The sequence below is a fragment of the Aulonocara sp. 'chitande type north' Nkhata Bay genome, linkage group LG22, assembly GCF_057382095.1.
Source record: "Aulonocara sp. 'chitande type north' Nkhata Bay isolate Kocher_YH1m ecotype deep benthic linkage group LG22, A_spYH_male_GT1.1, whole genome shotgun sequence".
Classification (NCBI taxonomy): Eukaryota; Metazoa; Chordata; class Actinopteri; order Cichliformes; family Cichlidae; genus Aulonocara; species Aulonocara sp. 'chitande type north' Nkhata Bay.
Window position 1 is genome coordinate 13,023,593 of NC_141364.1, and position 20,188 is coordinate 13,043,780.

The following is a 20,188-nucleotide window of genomic DNA, read 5'->3' on the forward strand; positions in this document are numbered from 1 at the left end:
CTTGTGTTTCTGTATCATGTAAAGTTCATTTGCTGTTCTTGGAATTATTCTATCAGTCCTAAATTGTTCAGATTAGTTTATTGGGTTTCCCCTCCGTGTGTGTTATTCCATGTCTCCCCAGCTCATCATGTCTGTGCTCTCCCTCGTGCTCCTCAGTGGTTTTCTCTCCAACTCTGGTCTGCGTCTTTGTGTATTTCCTGTTTTATTGTGAAGGGCTGTGTCTTATGTCAGTGTATTGAGTTTTGCTTCCCCATGGTCTCGTCATGTCTGTTCCCAGCTATGCTCTACTTCTGTGGCTCATTCCCTTGTTATCCCTCTGTGTATTTAAGCCTTGTGTTTGCCTGTATTAGGTCCTGGTTTGTCTGTCTCCTGTGTGAACCCTGTTGGACTTCTCCATGTTCCAGGTTTTTTTTGTTCCTCTGTATTATTGTTTTGTAGCTGCTCCCAGTTTAGGTTTTGTTAAATTTAGTTCCCTGCCATGCTCTACTTTTGTTTTCTGCTTCACCTTGCCCTGGAAATAAACTCATCCAGTTACTCAGTTATCAGTGCTTGCACTTGGGTCCACACTTCTCATCTCTTGACGATCTGCCTTGCAGATCTTGACAGATTGAACTCTCTCTCCAAAGACACACAAAAGGTGTTAAAAGTTACCTTAAACTGGATTTTTAGAAAAACAAAGTAACAGAAAAGACACGAAAGATGCAAAAACACAACAATGTGCAAAGACACTCCAAATACAAAAGAATTGGAAAAAGACACACCGAACCATTAACATCTGCAGAACAACATCAGCAAGCCACAACAAGAACACAAGCAGTCAGACACCCACAGCATAAACTGGTAATAAAGAAACACAACGCAAACCTTGAAATGAAAACAACACCAAAAAGAGAAAAATAGCAGAAAGAGATGCAAACTAAACACAAATACATGCAAAACATCTGTCAAAGAACACAAAAGCACATCTATATGAGATGCTGCTCAGTCATAAAAACATGCAAAAATAAAAGCAAATGCACAGAAAAAACACAACCAAACCATATTGTGGCAAACTTCAGCAAAGTAGAAGATGTAGAGCTTTATTTTAGACCTGCAGTTCCTGTGTTCTTTACACTGCTCAGCTACAGAAATGCAGTTTTATTAGGAATATCCAAGAACAGCGGTCAGAGGTCATTAACGGGTGCAGCAGTCTCAGTCATGGTGTCCATTGCTGGCCACACTCAATACAGAACAAACAGCTGCAATAATGTTATACATTAACAATAACATGTTAATGTATAACATGTTATTGTTAATGTATAATAGATCATTAACTTGTGAATGTCACGTGAACAGTCCCATGAGTCTTTGGGCTAGTGGCTCCTCCCCTTAGCCCGCTACAATATTATAGACTGTATTATAAAGAGACACAAAATGACCAAATAAGACTGCTAGCAATGGTAGAGCTGATGAAAAATTAGAAAAACAACCAAAATAGACCAAAAATTTAAAAAGCACATTATTATCAATTCTGTCTCACTAAAACGGGATTGTTTTGCTGAAAAGTAAAGCAAAAAACTCTACATGCTACTATCTAGTGTAATAAACTGCTCAGCTGGGTAAAGATGAATAAACATTGATGACACTGGTACAAAAAAAAAAATAAAAATAAATAAAAAAAACCTTTCTGGACAAGAATTGAACTGGAATGTAAGAAATCAGCTTTTAAGAACCCACTTTAGTGCTTCCCAGAGTTATACATCTCAACATCATTAGAAGAGAACCTGTGAGTCAAGGCTCTGTGGTCAAACTGCTGAAAAGAAACCACACTGAGTAAGTCCAGTAACAAGATGAAAGTTTCCAGGAACAAGAAAAGTAAATTAATGGGAATTAAAACAATTGACATCTGTTTCCTGTCTTATTTTGATAGTCAGTTTTGCTTCTTGGTTCCTTAGCTGAATTTTGTTCCCAAGGTGTCTCCACTCTTACCTCATGTGTGTATTTGAGTCCTCAGTTTCCCTCCTTTCTTTTATCACATCATTATCAGTCCTCCCCTAATGCTATGTCCTCTCTCGGCCGTCCTGTGTTTCTTTGTAGTCAGTTTCCTAGTTTACTTAGTTTTGTATTTTGTATTGTTTGAGTTTGTGAGTACAGCAATGAAGCTGCTTTGTTGAGTTTATGTTCAGTCTCCAGAGTCCTGCATTTGTGTTCACTCCCAGGCTACCACACAGCAAGCCTGTGATACTTGGTCTCAGCCAGCCTCAGTAACGAAGCTGAGACGAAGAAGCAAACACGTTAAAACCATCACAGATGGCGTCCGTGTGGCATGTTTTGAAAATGCAGAAAGCTTTGAATATGGACAGAAATCAATTAAAATTAGTGCATAAAAGAAGTAAAGAGCAAATAAAAGAAGAAATAGTGAATTATGTCAGCATGTGCACAGTGAAAAATTTAAAGGATTAAAGTTGAGAATAGTTGTTTTAAAGCAACATGAAGATTGTGAGGCAGCACGGTGCTGCAGTGGTCAGCGCTGTTACATCACAGTAAAACGGATGTTGTCTCCATGCCTGTATCAGTTCTCTCTGGGACAGTTATCCTTTAGAAAACTTACAAATCAGTCCAAAAAACAAAAATTATCAGAATGCAGAAAATGTAACAACTTATACTCAAAATTTCTGGAGACGCGACCTCCAGATTTTCTGTGGATTGTGAGTAACACCTTCACCTCTAGGGGGCAGCATTTTACAAGTGGCTGGTAAAACTTGTCAGAATTAAATGAAGCAAATAAAAACTTTTGTGACAAGAAACTTTTTTAAAAAAACCAAGACAACAAAAATCTGTGAAATGTGAAATATGAGGACTGTGATCCTGAATGTGTTAATTTGAAAGGAGATTTAATATTTACAGCAAGTAGAGTGTTTTCTGTAAGTTATCTTTTCAGTTTGGCCCCCAAGGTGCTAATTTTACATACATATTTACAAGTTGTTGTTATTTTCAGAAATAGCAGGAAAATCCAAAAACTTCTGTAAAATAAGGTAAAACAAACAGGCTGACCAGATCCCCAAATCTAAATGTGGGGTGGAATAGGTTTGTAGACCTTACTAATGCCTTTTGTGTTTAATGTTAAAAAGAAACTCGCGTTTCTTTCCCAGAAAACACCCAAAGGAGCCTGCATGATTCAGAAAAAATTATTTTTGAGACAGATGAAACCAAAACAAGCTCGTACAATGGGAAGAGAAAAGCATGGAGACGGAGAGAAACGGCTCATGAACTGAAGCATATAATCAGTAGTGATGTGCGATACCACTGGTTTCCTTTCTGATGAATTCAGAGTGGTATCGATGATACTGATCTGATACCGATACTCTGTACAAAAACTTAATGTTTCATTGTATTTCATAATACAATATATAACTGTATTATGTACCGGTAATCGGAATAATATAGCTTCATAATGATTACAGGACATCAGACTACTTGTTCATATTGCTTAGTAATGCAGAATTATCATGCATAAATAAAAAATCTGAAGTTTTGTGCTATTTGAACACCTTGCCTGCCTGCAGCACTAAAGGACTCCGCCAGAGACGTCTGACTCCCCTAGCAGCACCTGTCCCTCTCCTCCTCTTCAGTTCGCCTCAACATAAGCTCGTCATATTCTGTGATATGATTTACTCTGAGGTGTTTGACTAGGTTAGTGGTGTTGCCACAACACCTCACTGTCTTGCCACATGTATCGCAAACCACGTCTCGGTCGTTTGTGGAGGTAAAATACGTCCACACGTGACTTCGTTCACGCTCAGCGTGAGTGCGCAGGCCAGTAGTTTGCATATGACCGTGAAAGGCAAGAGGAAGTAGTTCCTTCCAATTTAGACAATCCGAATGACATAGTTTCTTTCCACGGTGTTCCTGTTAATGAAAAACTACAAATTTACCCCAAAGTACTAAAATATCGATATTGATGAGAATCGATTCTAGAACATAAATTACTGGTATCGGAAGAATCGATATTTCAATATCGATCCGCACACCACAAGTAATCTGTCAAACATGGTGGAGGTATTATTATGTCATGGGCTCGCATGGCTGTCAGTGAAACCAGATCACTTGAGTTTATTGACAATGTGACTACTGATAGAAGGAACGGGATGGGCTATATTCTCTGCTCAGATTGAGCCAAGTGCTGAAAAACAGGTCAGACAGGCTTCACAGTGAAAATTGTTAATGAGCCAAAACAAACTACTAAAGAAACCCAGGAAATTTTCAAGGCAGAGAACTGGGATATTTTTGCAATGGCCAACTCAGTCACAAGCATGCTTTGCAGTTTTTAACAATGTGAGCACAATAATGTATGAGCCTCTTAAAATCAGAGACTGAGCATCAACTAAGCACGTTTGTTTAAACCAGGGGTGTTGAAACATAAGGCCGCGGGTCTATAATATGTGAAACATGTCAAATGTATCCCTCATGAATGATATCAAGTCATCTTGGCCCACAAACAACATTCCTGTAACAAAGTAAAAGCCGCAATCAGTTTTTTGGCAGGGATTTTTATATATCCTTTATTTATGCAGTTAAAAAATCTCGTTCACATTAAAAATGTCTTTTTTTTAAGAGTAATCTGGTCGAGAGGGCAGCAGAATTGCAACAAATATAACAATAGTTCTGTAAACATATTTTAAGTGGACAAAGGACACGATTGGTTATAATGTAAGTACAATAACACAGAGTTATAAAGATACTTGAAAACAGGCCATTTTTAAATTTGATATATAAAAAAATCTGTAAACCCTTTTCACCGAAGTCTATTTACCAACATACATAAAGATGTTACACGTAAAAAAACACGCGGAAACATTGGAAATCAGTTTTTGGCAGGCGATCGCAAGGAAGGCTGAAAAATGTGAAAGAGGGGATCAACTTTTGGACTTTTAACTGTATTTTCGTAAGTTTTACAGCTTTTCCTATTGATAAAGTCTGCATTTTAATCAGATGTTTAAGGTTTGATATAAAAATCCGCTGTGGTTGTGCACAGAGGCAAAACTACAAAATCTACAACCCTAACTGTATATGGGACAGTCAGACACATCAGCCACCGCCCCATAACCAGTGCCTTTAACGCGTCTCCCCAAAGCTGCCAAGTGCTCTTCTCATGGTGGCTGTTACGTAACACGCCGCCTGCTCCAAGCTCGGCTCTCCGCGGTGACTTTTCTGTGCTTTTATTTGCTGCTTTGAAATAAACGTTCTTTAACGTGAATAAACAGACCGCTCCTTCATACGACGGCCGCTTTTATTCGCTGAGAGCACAGCCCGTCATGCACCACCAGGAAATGGAGGAGGATGATGATGATGATTGTGTCGCTGCAGCCAACGGACGCGCGCACACACACACGCACTCCGCAGCAGAACTGGGAGGAGAAACCAGCAACAGGCAACGAGAACTTCGAGCACTGTGAGGTTAGAAGCTCTACTGACTCTAAATTATGTGAATTTTGAGCTTCAGGAGCGCACGGCATGTGTGGATTTACTTTGTGACGCCCGTGGAGCTGCTACATTGTCGCGTTTGTCACTTTAGTATTTAGTATTGTGTAGCGGAAGATGGGCTGGGCTCCCCGCGTTTGCGGTTGTTTCTGGCTCAGAAAAGGCGACTTTGCGCTCGATCGGGCTTCGCGTTAGAAACTTTTTAACGCCCGTGTCTCTCTCTTTATAGGTTTCGTGCAGCTACGGGTGAAGATGAGCGACGCCGGTCAGCCCAAACTTGAACTTTTCGTGAAGGTAAGAGAGTGAATGGGCGCAGAGAAGGAAAGCATCACACCCAGAGAGTGACGCGCACACGGGCGACATTATGTGCCCTGAGTTTATTTAGTGGGCTGAGCCGGTCTGCTCGGGCTTCTTTTATCTTATTGTTTCATCAGCACGCTCAGTGTGTTTTCTATTACATGCTGATAACCTGTCTCTGACACCTGCACGGTCCTTACAGCTGACTTCAAGCCACCTTTATTTTATCTTTTATTTTCACGCAGTATTTGTTGTAATAGTGACGTCAATCAGACCCCCCTCTGCTGACTCACCGGGCTTATAAACCACTGTAAGGCTAATCTAATTAAACGCACATTAAGATAACAGCCAGCCGACTTTAGTCTATATTTAGTATGTTGGCCAGGCAGGCTAATCCCATTTTCTTTGAGTCAAAAACAGGCAGTAACATACTAACCAGTGTGGCTCACTTCACACATAAAGATTTCTCTGTGTGAACATGTGCACCACCCTGTGCTTCCCACCCCCACCTTCTTCACGGTGAAAGATGCTGTTGTAACTTCTCTAAATTGACCTCTTAAATGTAGTTTCTCGTGAACTGTGGTTAACAACACTAGGCGGTTGCCTGATGAGCCACGTTTCAGATCCTAAAGATCAAAACTAGCACGCCCTACAGCAGTAAAGAAGTTAGGGGTGGGTGGGTCAATCCACGTTTACATTTCAGACATGAAAACCGAAAGGTGTGTTTTGTTGCTCTAAAAATGTTAATTTCTTCAGAATGCCTTGTTTTCCCCTAGTATCAGTACTAGTATTGGCAATATTTACCCAATATTTACTTAAGTATCGATACCAAAATTTGCCGTATGGCTCGGCAGTAACAGAAGTAACATATGCTGCATCTCAAGCTTCAGGTAGTTTCATTTTGGGGATTGTTTTTGGAGCTGATTAATGATTGGGTCTACAAACTGTGTTATAGTGTTTAAAACAGCCTTGTGCAGACTAAATAATCATAGTTTGTTTCATTTATGCAATAATTATATTCCAATTTATCCGATAGTGGGAAAATTACTGCTGTAAAGACAAATCAGACAAGCAGATAAACTCTGTACATTTGCGATTTAAAAGGCAGAAATTAGAACTTTATTTCCATCATACCAAAAAACCCCGAATTTCTTTTTTGTTTAACAGCAGCTATTCCATCCTGCTCAAACGCCTTCACTTTCAGTTGTCGATTCGAGTTCTTTGAGGAAATGTGATGTGTGGTGATGTATATTTCTCTTTGTTTTGACTCCGACATCCTGTGTGCTGACTTTGCAGGTTGGTTTAAGGGTGAAAATCTAAGGTGCACGTTTCTGCATCAACAGTATGCGTACTGTAACCAAATGTGCGGCCAAGATTTTAAGGCTTTTCTTTGCGTTTTTGGATCGCTGACCTGAAGAAACACAGCAGATTTTCCAGCATTTTATGGAGGAAAGTCTTAGAAAATTAGATGGAAACATTACTGTAATATTGTAATATTCTCTGTTTTTGTTTCCCAGGCAGGAAGCGATGGTCAGAGCATCGGCAACTGTCCTTTCTCTCAGCGTCTCTTTATGGTGCTGTGGCTTAAGGGAGTCACCTTTGACGTTACCACAGTGGATATGAAGAGGTGAAAGCACTCGTCCTTCACGCTCTGTATGGCCACTTTTGTTTATTCTGTCTCTCTCACTAATGCTGGCGCAACAAGGGAACATTCGCCTACACTTTTAATGTTTTAATGGCCCCAATTGAAGCTGGCACTGAAAAAGCCTGGGGTATTTCATTCATTCATTAAAAGATAAAAAGCTGCCACGCTTTGATTTTAGGTGAAAGTTGGACACATTGTAGCTGCTCACATGGGTAATTTCCTGCGGTTGGAAATCTTTCCACTCCTTTTTTTCCCTTTTTTGTCTTTCTCTGTTCTGACTCACTCTCTACTCCATCTGTCTTCTGGACTTTTTCCGTCCCGCTTTCAGGAAGCCAGACATCTTGAAGGACCTGGCACCGGGTGCTCAGCCTCCCTTCCTGTTATACGGCAGCGAGGTGAAAACTGACACCAACAAGATTGAGGAGTTCCTGGAAGAGCATCTCTGCCCTCCAAAGTAATCTTTCCCTTCATCTCTGAAGTGCTGATACAGATAACACAAACTGTCTTGTTTGATCTGATAATGATCTGAATATTGCAACTTTGTTGGGCACAAAGAGATGTCTCTGGAGGCTTTGAGCACAGATTGATTGATTGTTTTGAATTTTGCAGGAAAAAGGCAACATTTTGTAAAAAAAAGTCGAAAAAGTAGGCCCTGCACGCCAACTCCAAACCACAAGATTTAAATCTGAATCTTTGTGAGATTAAACTATCTAATTCTACATTTTTGCAGGTGTTTCCGTTGTAGATACAGCAATGAATAGATTAATGATAACAAAATAAACCGTTGGCTGGAAATGCATTTGTTGACTTCTTGCACATCAACACGAATCGCTTGAAGATTTATATCTTGATGTGATCTATGATGTGATTGGACATCTAGGTATCCTCGTCTGGCTGCTCGTAACCCAGAGTCCAACACGGCAGGCCTGGACGTCTTCTCCAAGTTCTCTGCCTACGTCAAGAACTCAAACCCTCAGACCAATGAAAGTAAGTCGGCTCCACTCAGACTTATGGTGCAATAAAGTAAATGTTAGAGTAGTGCCTGGTTTAAAATCGTGCTGAGCTGCTTCTGTCAGTTCCCAGATGGGCTAAAAATCAGCAGGGAGCTTCTGTTAATAACATTAGGCTCTGAGTGTAAACACGTCACCTGCTGATGTTTGTGTGCAGCTTTTCCTACCTCGTCTCTGCTGCTGGTTTAAATATATTTATATCAAGACACCTCTCTTTATACTTAATGCTTGAGTGTTTTCTGTGTGTGCCCATGTGCTCAGATCTAGAGAAAGGCCTCCTGAAGGCTCTGAAGAAGCTAGACGACTACCTCGGCTCCCCACTTCCTGATGAGATCGACGAGAATAGCGCCGATGAGCTCACTTCCTCGTCACGCCCTTTCCTGGATGGCCAGGCGCTCACTCTGGCTGATTGCAACCTGCTGCCTAAGCTCCACATCGTGAAGGTGATCTTGTGATTTTTAAAGCAGTGCAGCATGAGGATGATGGGTTATAAGAATGAGTCAATGCTTTGCTTTGTTTTTTTGTAATTATGCCTATTTTTTCCCACCCTCTATCTCTGCAGGTGGTGTGCTTGAAATACAGACAATTCACCATCCCTCAGAGTCTGACAAACCTCTGGAGGTACCTGAACGCCACCTATGCAAGGGAGGAGTTCTCTTCCACCTGCCCGGTTGACGAGGAGATCTACTTCGCCTACTCCTCTGTAGCTAAAGCTCTCAAGTAGGGATAGAACAGGGGGTTACATGTTCTGAATATACCAGCAGAGCAACATAGGAAAGCACAAAATACACACACACACACACACTCATGAATATTCACTCTGCAAGCAGCATGGTCGATCCTTTTCTTTGTAAACTGGAGCGCTGCAGGAATCATTTGTTACGCCTGCAGGTTAATTTCTTGCACCCTTATACGCCAGTATCACCTTTCGCAGTGTTGGCGCTAGTTTACATTGTTTTTCCTCACCTGAAACTGGGTCGGTTTACATCAGCAAGGGAAACAAGGAAGCTCGGGAAAGCGCAAGTGAAAGCAATTACATGCAAGTAGTGCAACTTTTAACCCCGTTAAACTTCCTCCTCCGATTGGTTCTTTCACGGGTCACGTTCTCCGGTTGCCGACCACGTTGCTCGCAGGAGCGCACATCCACATCGTCATCGCACTCGTCTAACTACAGCCCTGCTTATGTACAGTTTCACCATGAGCAGATACACACTGACGCTTCTTGTTCCTTTCTTCTTCAAGACAGTTGCTACAGTATGTTTTGGGGTTTTTTGTTATTTTTCCTGGTAGTAATTTCAACAGACACAAAGTTGCCTGACAGATCAAACTTTTCATATGTAACGTTGCAGGCTTCCCCCAGGCAGATTCAGCTCTCGTTTCTCTGGTTAAGGAAGTGAAATTTGCATATCAGCTCCAGATCACCTGCCAAAGAGTCTTTTGTACTGAGCCTTTCACATGGACTTTATTTCGTTACTGAGGGTACAAGGCCTTTTTACAGTACAAAATCTTTTTTATCCTTTAATTAAAAGCCAAGTTTTGTCTAAGTGTTAGATTGCTTATTCTTTGTAGTGCACCTCAGAGAGGAAAGGGGTGCATACCGGGTCTCGCTGAAGAGCTGAAAACAGTTACAGAGACAGGAAACTGTTTCAATAGAGGCGGGCTTCCCCTTTCTGTGCTCCCACACAGCAGGCGTGAAGGATTATTTAAGATTACCAAGCGTCTATGTGATCCGCTGTGAGGGCCCATTGCCAGTAATTTATTCAGTGCTGCCCAGTGGGTATTGAAGGAGGTGCAGGATGAAGCGTATTTGTGTTTCTCACTGTCAGTTACTCCCATGAAAATGCTTTCTAATTCTAACGCTTTGTACAAATTAAATCAGCTGCACAAAATATAACATTTAGTCTTCTTGCTAACACGATGAATTACTTCGACTGCTTATCTGGTGTAAGCACTGTGTAAGCATTGCCATTGAATGCTACCAAAAGAAGCCAAAACTACGGCTTATATAAAAGGTGTTTGTAGCCACCATGACATCATTTCCTTTTTTTTTAAACAATCTTTTGAAACCGGATGTGACAAACGAGAGCCGATTTGAAACTTTGCATTCATTGGCTTATGACTTGTCAATAATTTGTCATTGCCGTTAGCCAATGTGCATCCTAGATACACCTTGGACTGACCAAAATGTATAAAATGGACCCGATGTTTTGTTTTATCCATTTATGGTACTTTCACCTCCTTCAAACCTGACACATATAGGGACTACATTAGCTTATAGTCCCTTGAGGCTGGGTTTTATTCTCAAACGGTGCATCTTTCACATGTAAGGCGATTATGTTAACTGCTACGCTGTTGAACCACTCTCTCTTATTCAGTATGATCCAAAATGAGTAACTCAGCCTATTTAAGCTCTTCCAGAAACTGTTTACACAGGACAACTCCAAAGGCTGTTACCCCATAGGTAGTCTTTTCAAGCAGAGAAGTCCAACCCCAATGGCCATGAAAAAGGGTGGCCATTTAAGGCACTTCCCTATTGGTTTCACTCTTCAGACCATGAAGTTACATCCATTTTTTAATAGTCTGCAGTTACCATGAGCCTGTTAAAGTGCTATAAAACATGCTAAACATAGACATTTTTTTTTAAAAAGAGGAAGGATAAGCATCAACATAGCTACAGTTATAAAACAACCAGGTTGATATAAATAGAGTCTGAACATTTATAATATGTGGATTTACTTTTCGAGATTAGTGCACCACGTCAACTGCTAGTATCTCCTGTCCAAATGTCGTCTACATTTTGATAGAAACCAAGAATTTTGGCCTTGTAACCAGTTGTAGGTTAAATGCATTGTTAGTGTTTTCACGGGACTTGCTGACAGTAAAAATATACCTGAACCAGCCTGATCCTTTAAAAGCCTTGTGTCCTCAGAGATGCGCTGTGGACTAATCCACTCCTGGGAGGAAGTCCTCTGGTCTGAAATTCCTGTTTAAGTGACTTGAAATGAACTCGCTGCGAGGAACTGGAACTACTGGACAGCACGCCTTTTCTGACTTTAGGAGCAGCTTGTGAAGGAAATAATGAACTAACATTTATAGAGAGCTCTCAGGGATGGGCCCTGTCTACATGTGCAGTAGGGCTGCCACAAACGATTATTTTGATAGTCGACTAGTCACCGATTATTTTTGCGATTAGTCGACTAATCAGATCATCATCCATTGGACATAAAACTACAGCTTATTGCACCAGCAGCATCTGCTCTTATATAACTATCATTAGCTTACAGCTTTAAGTGTTTAAGGTCTGTGCTAACTAAAAATAAAGACAAGATGATAGTTTATTAAATTTTAATGAAATTTGCAGATTGTTTCGGTGAAGTTTAATAAACTCCTTGCTATCTAAAATATAACAGGACACTGGAGTACATTCTGGAGCATCTCACACTTCTGATAATCAGTTGTCTGCTTGACGTTTATTCAGCTGTGTAAAAACTATAACTTTAATCTCAGACAAACTGATTTACTCAGGAACAAATAAAATACTAAAAAAAAAAGCCAAACAATAACATTTTAAGTTATCTAAGTGACTCATATATATTTAACCTGAGTAGCGAAAGACAGTGGTGGGTTTGAAAACGATTTGCGGGGAGTCCGGTGTTCTCACGGCGTGAGCCTAGCCCCCGGCTCGCTAACGAGCTAGTGGGTAACAGATGTCTCCGAAAACGTCGGAGCGCTTTTGAAAATATGTGGTGTCCTGATAAACTGAGCAGATATTTGAGGTTTACACAGCTACATTCTCGCCTGAAAATATGTTAAACGTTTATTTTGTGACCCAGAAAGAATAATAAGAGTAACATTAAAACTAACTAGCTGCCGCCATTGTTGGAAACTGCGCTGGGCCGCGCTATGAATTCTGGGACACAGCTGCTTCTTCTTCTTCTTCGGGGTTTAACGGTAGCTGACATCCTTGTACATGCAATGCTGCCATCTTCTGTTTCAGTCCGTTATTACACTCTTAAATCCTGCCACTTATTCCTGCGTCTTTTGTGATCTTAAAGCTTCAAACGACGCGTCGACTATTAAATCAGTCGTCGACGATTTTGATAATCGACGTAATCGTGACTAGTCGACAAATCGTGGCAGCCCTAATGTGCAGTAGTAAAAATTAGTTTCTGAGTTGTGTTTTTCCCTTTTTTTCACACAAAAAACTTAAATGGAAGCTTTTTAAAACCTCCGTCCACAGTGAAGACTCTCAATAGGGAAACAGGAGGAAAAGGTGTGCGCCTTTATTTCCTTTTTTGACAACAGGCTGGCTTCTAATTGGCCAGCATTCCTGTACAGTTAGGGTCACTTGTTGCGATTATGTCAAGCACCCTTGACGTATTTCTTTTTTGCATTTTTGTGTTACGATTTTTTTTTCTGAACAAAAGCAAAAAATTCCAGTTTTAAAAGAACATCCATGTACGTGTGGACCGGGCTACAGTTTGTGCTGCAAACATCTTTGTTGTGTGTCTCAGATCAGGGTGAAACTCATTGACAAAATAAACCTAAGTGCAATTTAAGCATATTTAAGAAGACAATCTTGAGTTAAACTTTATTAGAAAAACAGCGGGAGCAAAGTCAATTATTTTTCTACAGAGGTTGTAATCCCTCCGCAATGACATGCTTGGTATTGATCAAGTAGATGATGCATTGTACTTGACTGAATTGTTGGATTTTTATCTATTTTTTAAAGTGGAATGATGTTTAAAGGGACAGAGTCTGAATAATTTTAGTGCTAATATATTGTAGTATTTCTTCTCTCCGTGTGTGGAAGACTGTAGGACTTGATGTAATTTCAGGAACCACTTAATATGTTAAATTAGACAAATCATTAAATGCATAGTTTGTTTCTCAATTAACTGTTTTAACTTTTTTTTTAAGAATATATATATATGTCATCCATGTCCGTTGTTATCCAAACTGTGCTTTTTGCTTTGTTTCTTAACCATCTTTTACTATTTTAGCCTTTTATTGTCTTTTTTTCCACTCATTTTGCCATCATGTAGTCAAAAACATCTAAACTTCAAAGTCCACTTGATCAAAAGTAAAAGTGCTGGCACACAATCAGCTGGCTTAAATCATCGATCAAGGCAAACTACTAGCGCAGCTGAAATGTATTTTGTACTTTAAACATCTTACCAAGTAGGGTTTATTAATGTCCCAATAAAACATCTTCATAGTAAATCAGTCGGTGACAGATGTGTTTCATTTTTAAAAAATTTTTTTTATCGAGGATAAAACTGCATCGTCTCGTCTGCTGCTCAGGCCAGCAGGAGCCCGAGCGCAGGCAGCAGGCAGAGCACCACTCCCACCAAGCTGGGGGCAGTAACGGACACGGCACCGTTGCACAGGTCGGTATCGCAGCACACGTTGGTGTAGTTGAAGGAGACCCCTGACGTGTATTTCTCTCCACTCACGTCGCACTGGGAGGCAACTGCGCAGCTTTTTTCGTACAACGTCAGCTGTAGTGGGCCTGTGAGAGCAGAGGAGTAGAAGGATATTATTATTGTTATTATTATTCGCATGGAATTTAAAGAGCATTCAATCCTTTTTCTACACTTTTAATGGTTCTTGACACAGGACACTGTGCCTTTTTAGGACTAGTTCACTCAGCAAGTGTCGAATGCGAGGAAAAAAATATTTGATGCACTGATTAAGTATTATGTTTCCAAATGTCTCTCAGTTTTGGAAATTTGCATCTATTTGGACTCAAGGATGATCTGATTTTGTGAAAATCTGAATGTCAAAGGTCACAACAACCTAACAAAGCATGCGTTTAACCAGAACTCATGAATTCATAAATCTGTTTTGTCAAACTTTCCCACCAAAATATAACAGAATGACGTTTTATATCCTCATTTCTCAGCAAATCCAATATATTTTTCAATTAATTGTTATATAACATAAATGGAATCATGACTAATTGAGATGATATGATGTGTTTATGCTTAAATAGATACTGAAGTGTATTGTGTTTTATACATTTTTTGATCGTTTTAAATTTAACATTATGAATGCTTCAAAAACAGTAAAAGCAAAGAAAACTTTGAATGCCTGATTAGTTTTATTTCTTGATTTTTTTTTTTGCACCTGGATGTTAGCAATATAGACTCACCAGACACTTCATTAGGTATACCTGTCCAGCTGCTCGTTAATGCAAATCTCCAATTAGCCAACTGCATGGCAGTAAGTGACATAGTTGTTGGTGCCAGGCAGTCTTATCTTAGTGTTTCACAAACTGGTGATTTGCTGGGATTTTCCCACACAACCATCTGCAAGGTTTACAGAGAATGGCCGGAAAAGATCAATTGTTCAGTGAACAGCAGTTCTCTGGGTGAAAATGCCTCATAGAGACCAGAGGCTACACTGAAGGAATCCATCTTTCCTTGTATTTATGGTTCAGGTTGCTGCTGGCGGTGGTGCAGTAATGTAGGAGATATTTTACCAGCTCATTATTGTCTAAACACCATATTGTTCCCGAGTATTGTTGTTAACCACGTCCATCCCTTTATGCCCACAGTGTACCAATGTTTTGATGGCTGCTCCCAGCAGGATAATGCACCATGTCATCAAATCATCTCAAACTGGTTTTTGAACATGACACCGAGCTCACATTACTCATATGGAACGAGCGACTTTCATCACGAATGTTTAGCCGACAAATCTACAGCAACTGTGCGACGCTATCATGACAATATAGCGTATATGGACCAAAATGTCTGAGGTATTTTTCCAAAAGCTTGCTGAATCTATGACACAGAGATTTAAGGAAGTTTGAACAGCAAAAGGAGATCAAAGCAAGGAACTAGCAAGATGTGGCCGGTGAGTGTAGGAAATCCAAAACTCAAAAAACAACAAGATATAAACAGAAAGGATAGCAGAGTCCAAAAACTGCAGTAGAACGAAGTACAGTAAAACAAGAGACAGCAGATTATTCATTCAGACTCTTCATCAAGCAAGCAAATTTAACTAGTTCCTCACTGGGATTGTTTTAAAATTACTCATACTGCAAACTGAGAGTAATTGTGGGAACTTTGTCCCCTGATGAGACATGGTGATCATTTTTGCCCCACCCAGATAGCCCGGAGTGTTATTTTTAGACATAATTTGACATCACGGGTGCTATTGAGCTGACAACCGGCCTGATGAGAAAATGGTACAGAAGTTTGAATCATTCTTTCACCTGGTTTTGTTTTCACATTTAGGTCACTGACGAAAGACAAGGCCCTGAGAAGCAGTTCAAAGAGCAGCCTACAAAGACATGAAACAGTCCTTATTGTACAGTTTATGTATGATATGTGACCACAAGCTGAAAGGTTTTGTTTATAAAAAGAACTTTAGACTTGGTCCTAATGGTGTCTTTATTGTCTGTTCACTGTAATGTGCATTTCTAAAAATGTTTCTCACAAATCTTTTATAAAATAAGGCTTTATTTTCCAGTTTGTGGCCATCATGCTTGAGACTCACTGAAATTAATCTAATCTAATAAATGCAGACAAATCTGGCTCTTACCTCGTGTTCCTGTCGCTACGCTGGAGAGGCAGCGCTGGCCAGCTGGACACTCCACAGGAAACTTTAAGCAGTCCAGAGGAGAGATGGATGGAAACATACAGGTGTAACAGCGCAAACAGGCTGAGGGGCAAAAACAGTGGTTGTTAGGCACTGTCAGCTGTACAGCTCTGGCAGGGGTTGCAACAACAAGAGCTTAAAACTCCAATATTGTATCAGCTGACAGTCACAACATAAAAGATTTAGCTCTGAAACATGATATTTGCGAACTAACAGTAACTGCAATTATGTTTGTTTCCACAAGAAGCCAAATTGTTTCGTAGAAGATGAATGCATATTTTGATGTTGAAAAATAGACTTGTTGGTGCCCCCTGGTGGAATATCTTTGTAATTGAGACACTTTTTAACTTCTCTTCTAACATTGGCTTCTCTGCACTTCAGCAACATCTGATAATTACTTTTCTATCACCGATTCGGCAGACAACTGTCATAACAGAAACTCTAAGTACTTTTCATTTACTAGCTATACATTTTATGATGCCAACATGTTTCTATTCATAAGACAACAGTAAAAACACTGTAAAATGGGTTAAAGGTTACACTCTCTTTACTTTTCGTATTTCCAAGTGTACGATATGTACACAACAAATGTAAATATGCAAACAGCGCACTGCAAAATTACATTGGCAAGCAGCTTTAAGACAGCGTAAGCAGAAGTCATGTGTCCTTCCTTCTGCATGTTCTACTCGGGCACCACCCTTCACCAGAGTTATTGAGTATATGATTAAAGATGTACACTTGTAGTTGAGTAAGTTATTGTTATGATAATATTTCATTTTGAGTTTATTTTATATTTATGAGTAAAACTAGTAAACTTTAAATTAGAATAGTCAAACTGTCACGGTCTGACTGGGGCAGACCGTATGTGTTGCAGAGGAGGACTCAAACGCAGACCAAAATGTGGTGTGGATTAACAAAACAAGCCGTTTATTGAGGTTAGCAACGAGGGTACAAAATAATAGGGCATCGGTGAAAACTAAACAATAACCTAAACTGGGTGAACTAATAACAAAACATGAAAAACCTTAACCATAGTGAACTGACATGGGTACCTGGAGATGAGACATGGATGAGCAGACGACCTGACAATGGCATGAAGAAAACAAAAGGCTTAAATACAGACATGAGGTGATCAGGGGAAGTGGCGACACATGGGGGAAAACAGCTGACAGACATAAACCTAATGACAGGACCAGGAGAGGAAAGCTAAATACAATAAACAAAGAACACATGACATTGTCAGAATAAAACAGGAAATACTAAAACATGACAACACAACTTAACAGACCTAATATGTGATGAATAAATACAAAACCCCAAAACATAGAAAACCCAGGAACAATAACTGCCTAAACTAAAGGCAGATAGGAAATAACACAAACTAAATCACATAACAAAATGAGACAAATACAAACATGAACTCAGAGCGCTGGGTCAGAGACCCAGCCTGTGACACAAACTCATTAGAAAAAAAGCCTGACATTGGAGAATAAATATGAAATGTTTGTTTATAATTCACTTTTAGTTTAAAAATATCAGAGTACTTGTAGATTTTACATTTAACTCAAGTCAGCACCTTTTAAACTCTTCACATGTTGTGTACGATAAAGTTTAAATATGTAACTAAAATTGTAACTAAAGTAAGTGTGTTATGGGGTGACTGTAGCTCAACAGGTACAGCGAGCCATCTACTAACTGGGACATTGGTGGTTTGATTGGCAGCTGCTTCAGTCTCAGTGCCAAAACGTCCTTGAGCAAAATACTGAACCAAGTTGCTCTTTGTTGCAGTGTGTATAAAACACTGTGTAATAGAAAAGTGTTATATAATAACCGCTCGATTTACCGTGTTAAATTTGTACTTTCCACCACTGAAAAACAAGAAAAAGTGCTTGAACTTTCAAAGTCTTAGACAAAATGTGTACTGGACTAAATGACTTATTTCATGTTTACCAGTCACATAAGAAAAATTAAAAACACTACCGACAACAAATCCAACATACTGAACTTACTTGAACGGATTTCTTCAACAATCTACACTATTTGAATCAAACTACAGTAGTGGAATATAAGCATACACTACAAATCTCCTCTGTGTAGTATTTCCTGGCAAAAAGAGCTTCCTAATTAAAGGGATAAAACTCTCTTTATGTGAAAAGTATACCTGAACTCATCAAATCAAGCATGTTAGCATCCATCATTAATCATTTTTCCTGTAACAGGAGATCTTGCACTAAAATGCATTAAAAAAAAATATGTCAGCTTTAAGAGAGTCAAATCTCAAATGTGCATGCAGAAAAATGTCAAACATCACAGAGTTTTGTTTCCACCGACCAAGCTCTGCAGACTTTGTCCCTCTCACTGACTTAAGTAATGGATGTCCAGTATTTAAAAGTATTAGATTTTTTTCCCTTACATTACAAAAGCACCTGAAGACAATTGAATGTTTTTACATACCTGCCAAAGGAAGACAACACATGAGAATAAATAAAAGTTGTGAACGAGGCATGATGCTTCCTTAAAAGTCCCTTGGTTGATGTTTCGAGCTGGATTTTTCTAAACACTTCTTGTTCCAGGGCGTTACAACTCCCTAACTACTTTATGTGGTGCGTCCCCCAGCTCATTTTCAAATTACATTTATTTTCATCTCTGTTTCTCTCTATGTCCCCAATGATCTGATAAAAGGTCCCTCTTTATATCGCAAGCACCCGCGTGTCACCTGAGTTTTTCCCTCAGTCTTTGCTGATTTGTGCTGTCATGAGGCGAACTCCTCCCTGAAACTTCTAATTCAATCTGGAGAGTTAATTGTGGACAGCATGGTTACAGGCAGTGGGAAAATGAAGAGTTATATAGTGAATTTGGTGAGTGTTTATATACTAACGATGCTCAGGAAGCTTTTGACAAGAACAACATCTTCACTCATTCATTCAGTGACTGCTGGTTGCAGGCATTTGTCTCTCTTGTGGTTCTGCCGCAGCATTTCAGTCAAGTTAAGGTCTGGACGCTGACTGGGCTATTTCATCACCTTGATTCATTTTTGTTTTGTTTTGTTTTGTTTTTAGCCTTTCTGTTGTCTAAGGAGTTTGGAAAGCAAAGCGTCTGGACTTCTTTAATTTTCTTGAAGACATTTCACGTCTCGTCGAGAAGCTTCTTCAGTTCTAAGAGCAAATGGTAAAGAGTCCCAGATTTTTAAGCCCTATGGGAGTGTCCTCCAAGAGGGTAATGAACCGCCTATATCACACGAGCCAAGGTGTGAAAACAGATGTGGGTCACAATCAGCCAAGGTTTCAGGTGAACCCATTGGGAAACCTAGCCTTTCTGTTGTACTTGGGATCATTGTCCTCTTGCACAACCCAATTTCAGCCAAGCTTTAGCTGTCAGAGCAATGGCCTCATATTTTACTACTTTAATACTTTGGTATATAGAAGAGTTGGGTTGCAAAACAAGCTCAACTCATCATCCTTCCACCACCATCCTTCACAACTAGTATGACCCTGTGACCCTGTGCATCATGGCCAAACATCTCCACTCTGGATTCAAAGACATTGATCCAGAAATCTTTTGATTTGTTCAGATGTAACTTTGCAAACCTAAACTGTGCTGTCCTCAGTCAGGACTCTGTAGAAATTTGTGGGTTTTTTCTGACCTTGGGGTGAATTTTCCGCGTTCACACAGAAGACACACCTGACCAACAGACCAGCAAACTGCCAAAACAGCTTTTTGTAGAGATGCTTACAGTTGCTGATGATCAGTTACCAAGTCCATTTGATGATTAGCAAACTGCCTGCTACTTTTAATTGCACAAGGAAGCTGTCTGAGAGTTCTTACCTTAGAAAAGTTTTTCACAGTTAATGCAGGTCCCACAATAAAACCCTGCAGGACTGATTTAGTTAGCTCAAAATCAGTTTTATGGACCATTGTGTGGATATAATTAGTTATAAACTGGTTGTTTTCTTGCCGTACTTGTGTGTATAAATAGGTTTTTTTAAAAGCCTAATTTTCCTGTCAAGTTGTAATCTATTTTTATGTGCAGTGTCATAAATTGCGCGGTTTGCGAGCATGCAACTGCTAAAAAAAAACATTTGAAAAAAACTGCAATAAAAAGGGGGGAAAGGGTTTCTTAAGAAATATAATGTGAAAACTTAAAGTTTTTAGTGATTTTGTTTTGTTA

The 20,188-nt window shown here is 39.7% G+C and overlaps 2 protein-coding genes across 5 annotated transcripts; one reads left to right on the forward strand and one right to left on the reverse strand.

Moving 5' to 3' along the window:
* The first annotated feature begins 5,302 nt into the window (after window positions 1–5,302).
* clic1 (CLIC family member 1) lies at window positions 5,303–13,646 on the forward strand. 2 transcript variants are annotated; one of them, XM_086279605.1, is made up of 7 exons: window positions 5,303–5,436; window positions 5,690–5,754; window positions 7,275–7,384; window positions 7,731–7,856; window positions 8,283–8,389; window positions 8,674–8,855; window positions 8,975–13,646. In XM_086279605.1, exons 2-7 carry the CDS (start codon window positions 5,713–5,715, stop codon window positions 9,134–9,136), a joined length of 729 nt encoding a protein of 242 aa, XP_086135731.1. In that variant the 5' UTR covers window positions 5,303–5,436; window positions 5,690–5,712; the 3' UTR covers window positions 9,137–13,646. The 2 variants fall into 2 exon arrangements, with proteins under 2 accessions (XP_086135731.1, XP_086135732.1); XM_086279606.1 differs by having other exon boundaries at window positions 5,305–5,431.
* On the reverse strand, window positions 10,838–18,697 carry LOC147303650 (uncharacterized). Of its 3 annotated transcripts, XM_086279608.1 has the most exons (4): window positions 18,475–18,697; window positions 17,073–17,102; window positions 15,964–16,083; window positions 10,838–13,924 (listed from the first exon to the last, which is right to left on the reverse strand). In XM_086279608.1, exons 1-4 carry the CDS (start codon window positions 18,524–18,526, stop codon window positions 13,713–13,715), a joined length of 414 nt encoding a protein of 137 aa, XP_086135734.1. In that variant the 5' UTR covers window positions 18,527–18,697; the 3' UTR covers window positions 10,838–13,712. The 3 variants fall into 3 exon arrangements, with proteins under 3 accessions (XP_086135734.1, XP_086135733.1, XP_086135735.1); XM_086279607.1 differs by lacking the exon at window positions 18,475–18,697 and having other exon boundaries at window positions 10,839–13,924; window positions 17,073–18,464; XM_086279609.1 differs by lacking the exon at window positions 17,073–17,102 and having other exon boundaries at window positions 10,841–13,924.
* Between the last annotated feature and the right edge of the window lie 1,491 nt (window positions 18,698–20,188).

What these genes read in the sequence shown, in the direction of transcription:
- LOC147303650 (XM_086279607.1), bottom strand. Translation starts at nt 17,196, where the DNA reads ATGTCTGTCAGCTGTTTTCCCCCATGTGTCGCCACTTCCCCTGATCAC. An exon ending in CATCCATGTCTCATCTCCAG is followed by an intron (nt 16,084 to 17,072) that starts GTACCCATGTCA and finishes TTTGCCCCTCAG; the next exon opens with CCTGTTTGCGCTGTTACACC. An exon ending in CGTAGCGACAGGAACACGAG is followed by an intron (nt 13,925 to 15,963) that starts GTAAGAGCCAGA and finishes CTGCTCTCACAG; the next exon opens with GCCCACTACAGCTGACGTTG.
- clic1 (XM_086279606.1), top strand. Translation starts at nt 5,320, where the DNA reads ATGATGATGATGATTGTGTCGCTGCAGCCAACGGACGCGCGCACACAC. An exon ending in CAACGAGAACTTCGAGCACT is followed by an intron (nt 5,432 to 5,689) that starts GTGAGGTTAGAA and finishes CTCTCTTTATAG; the next exon opens with GTTTCGTGCAGCTACGGGTG. An exon ending in AACTTGAACTTTTCGTGAAG is followed by an intron (nt 5,755 to 7,274) that starts GTAAGAGAGTGA and finishes TTTGTTTCCCAG; the next exon opens with GCAGGAAGCGATGGTCAGAG.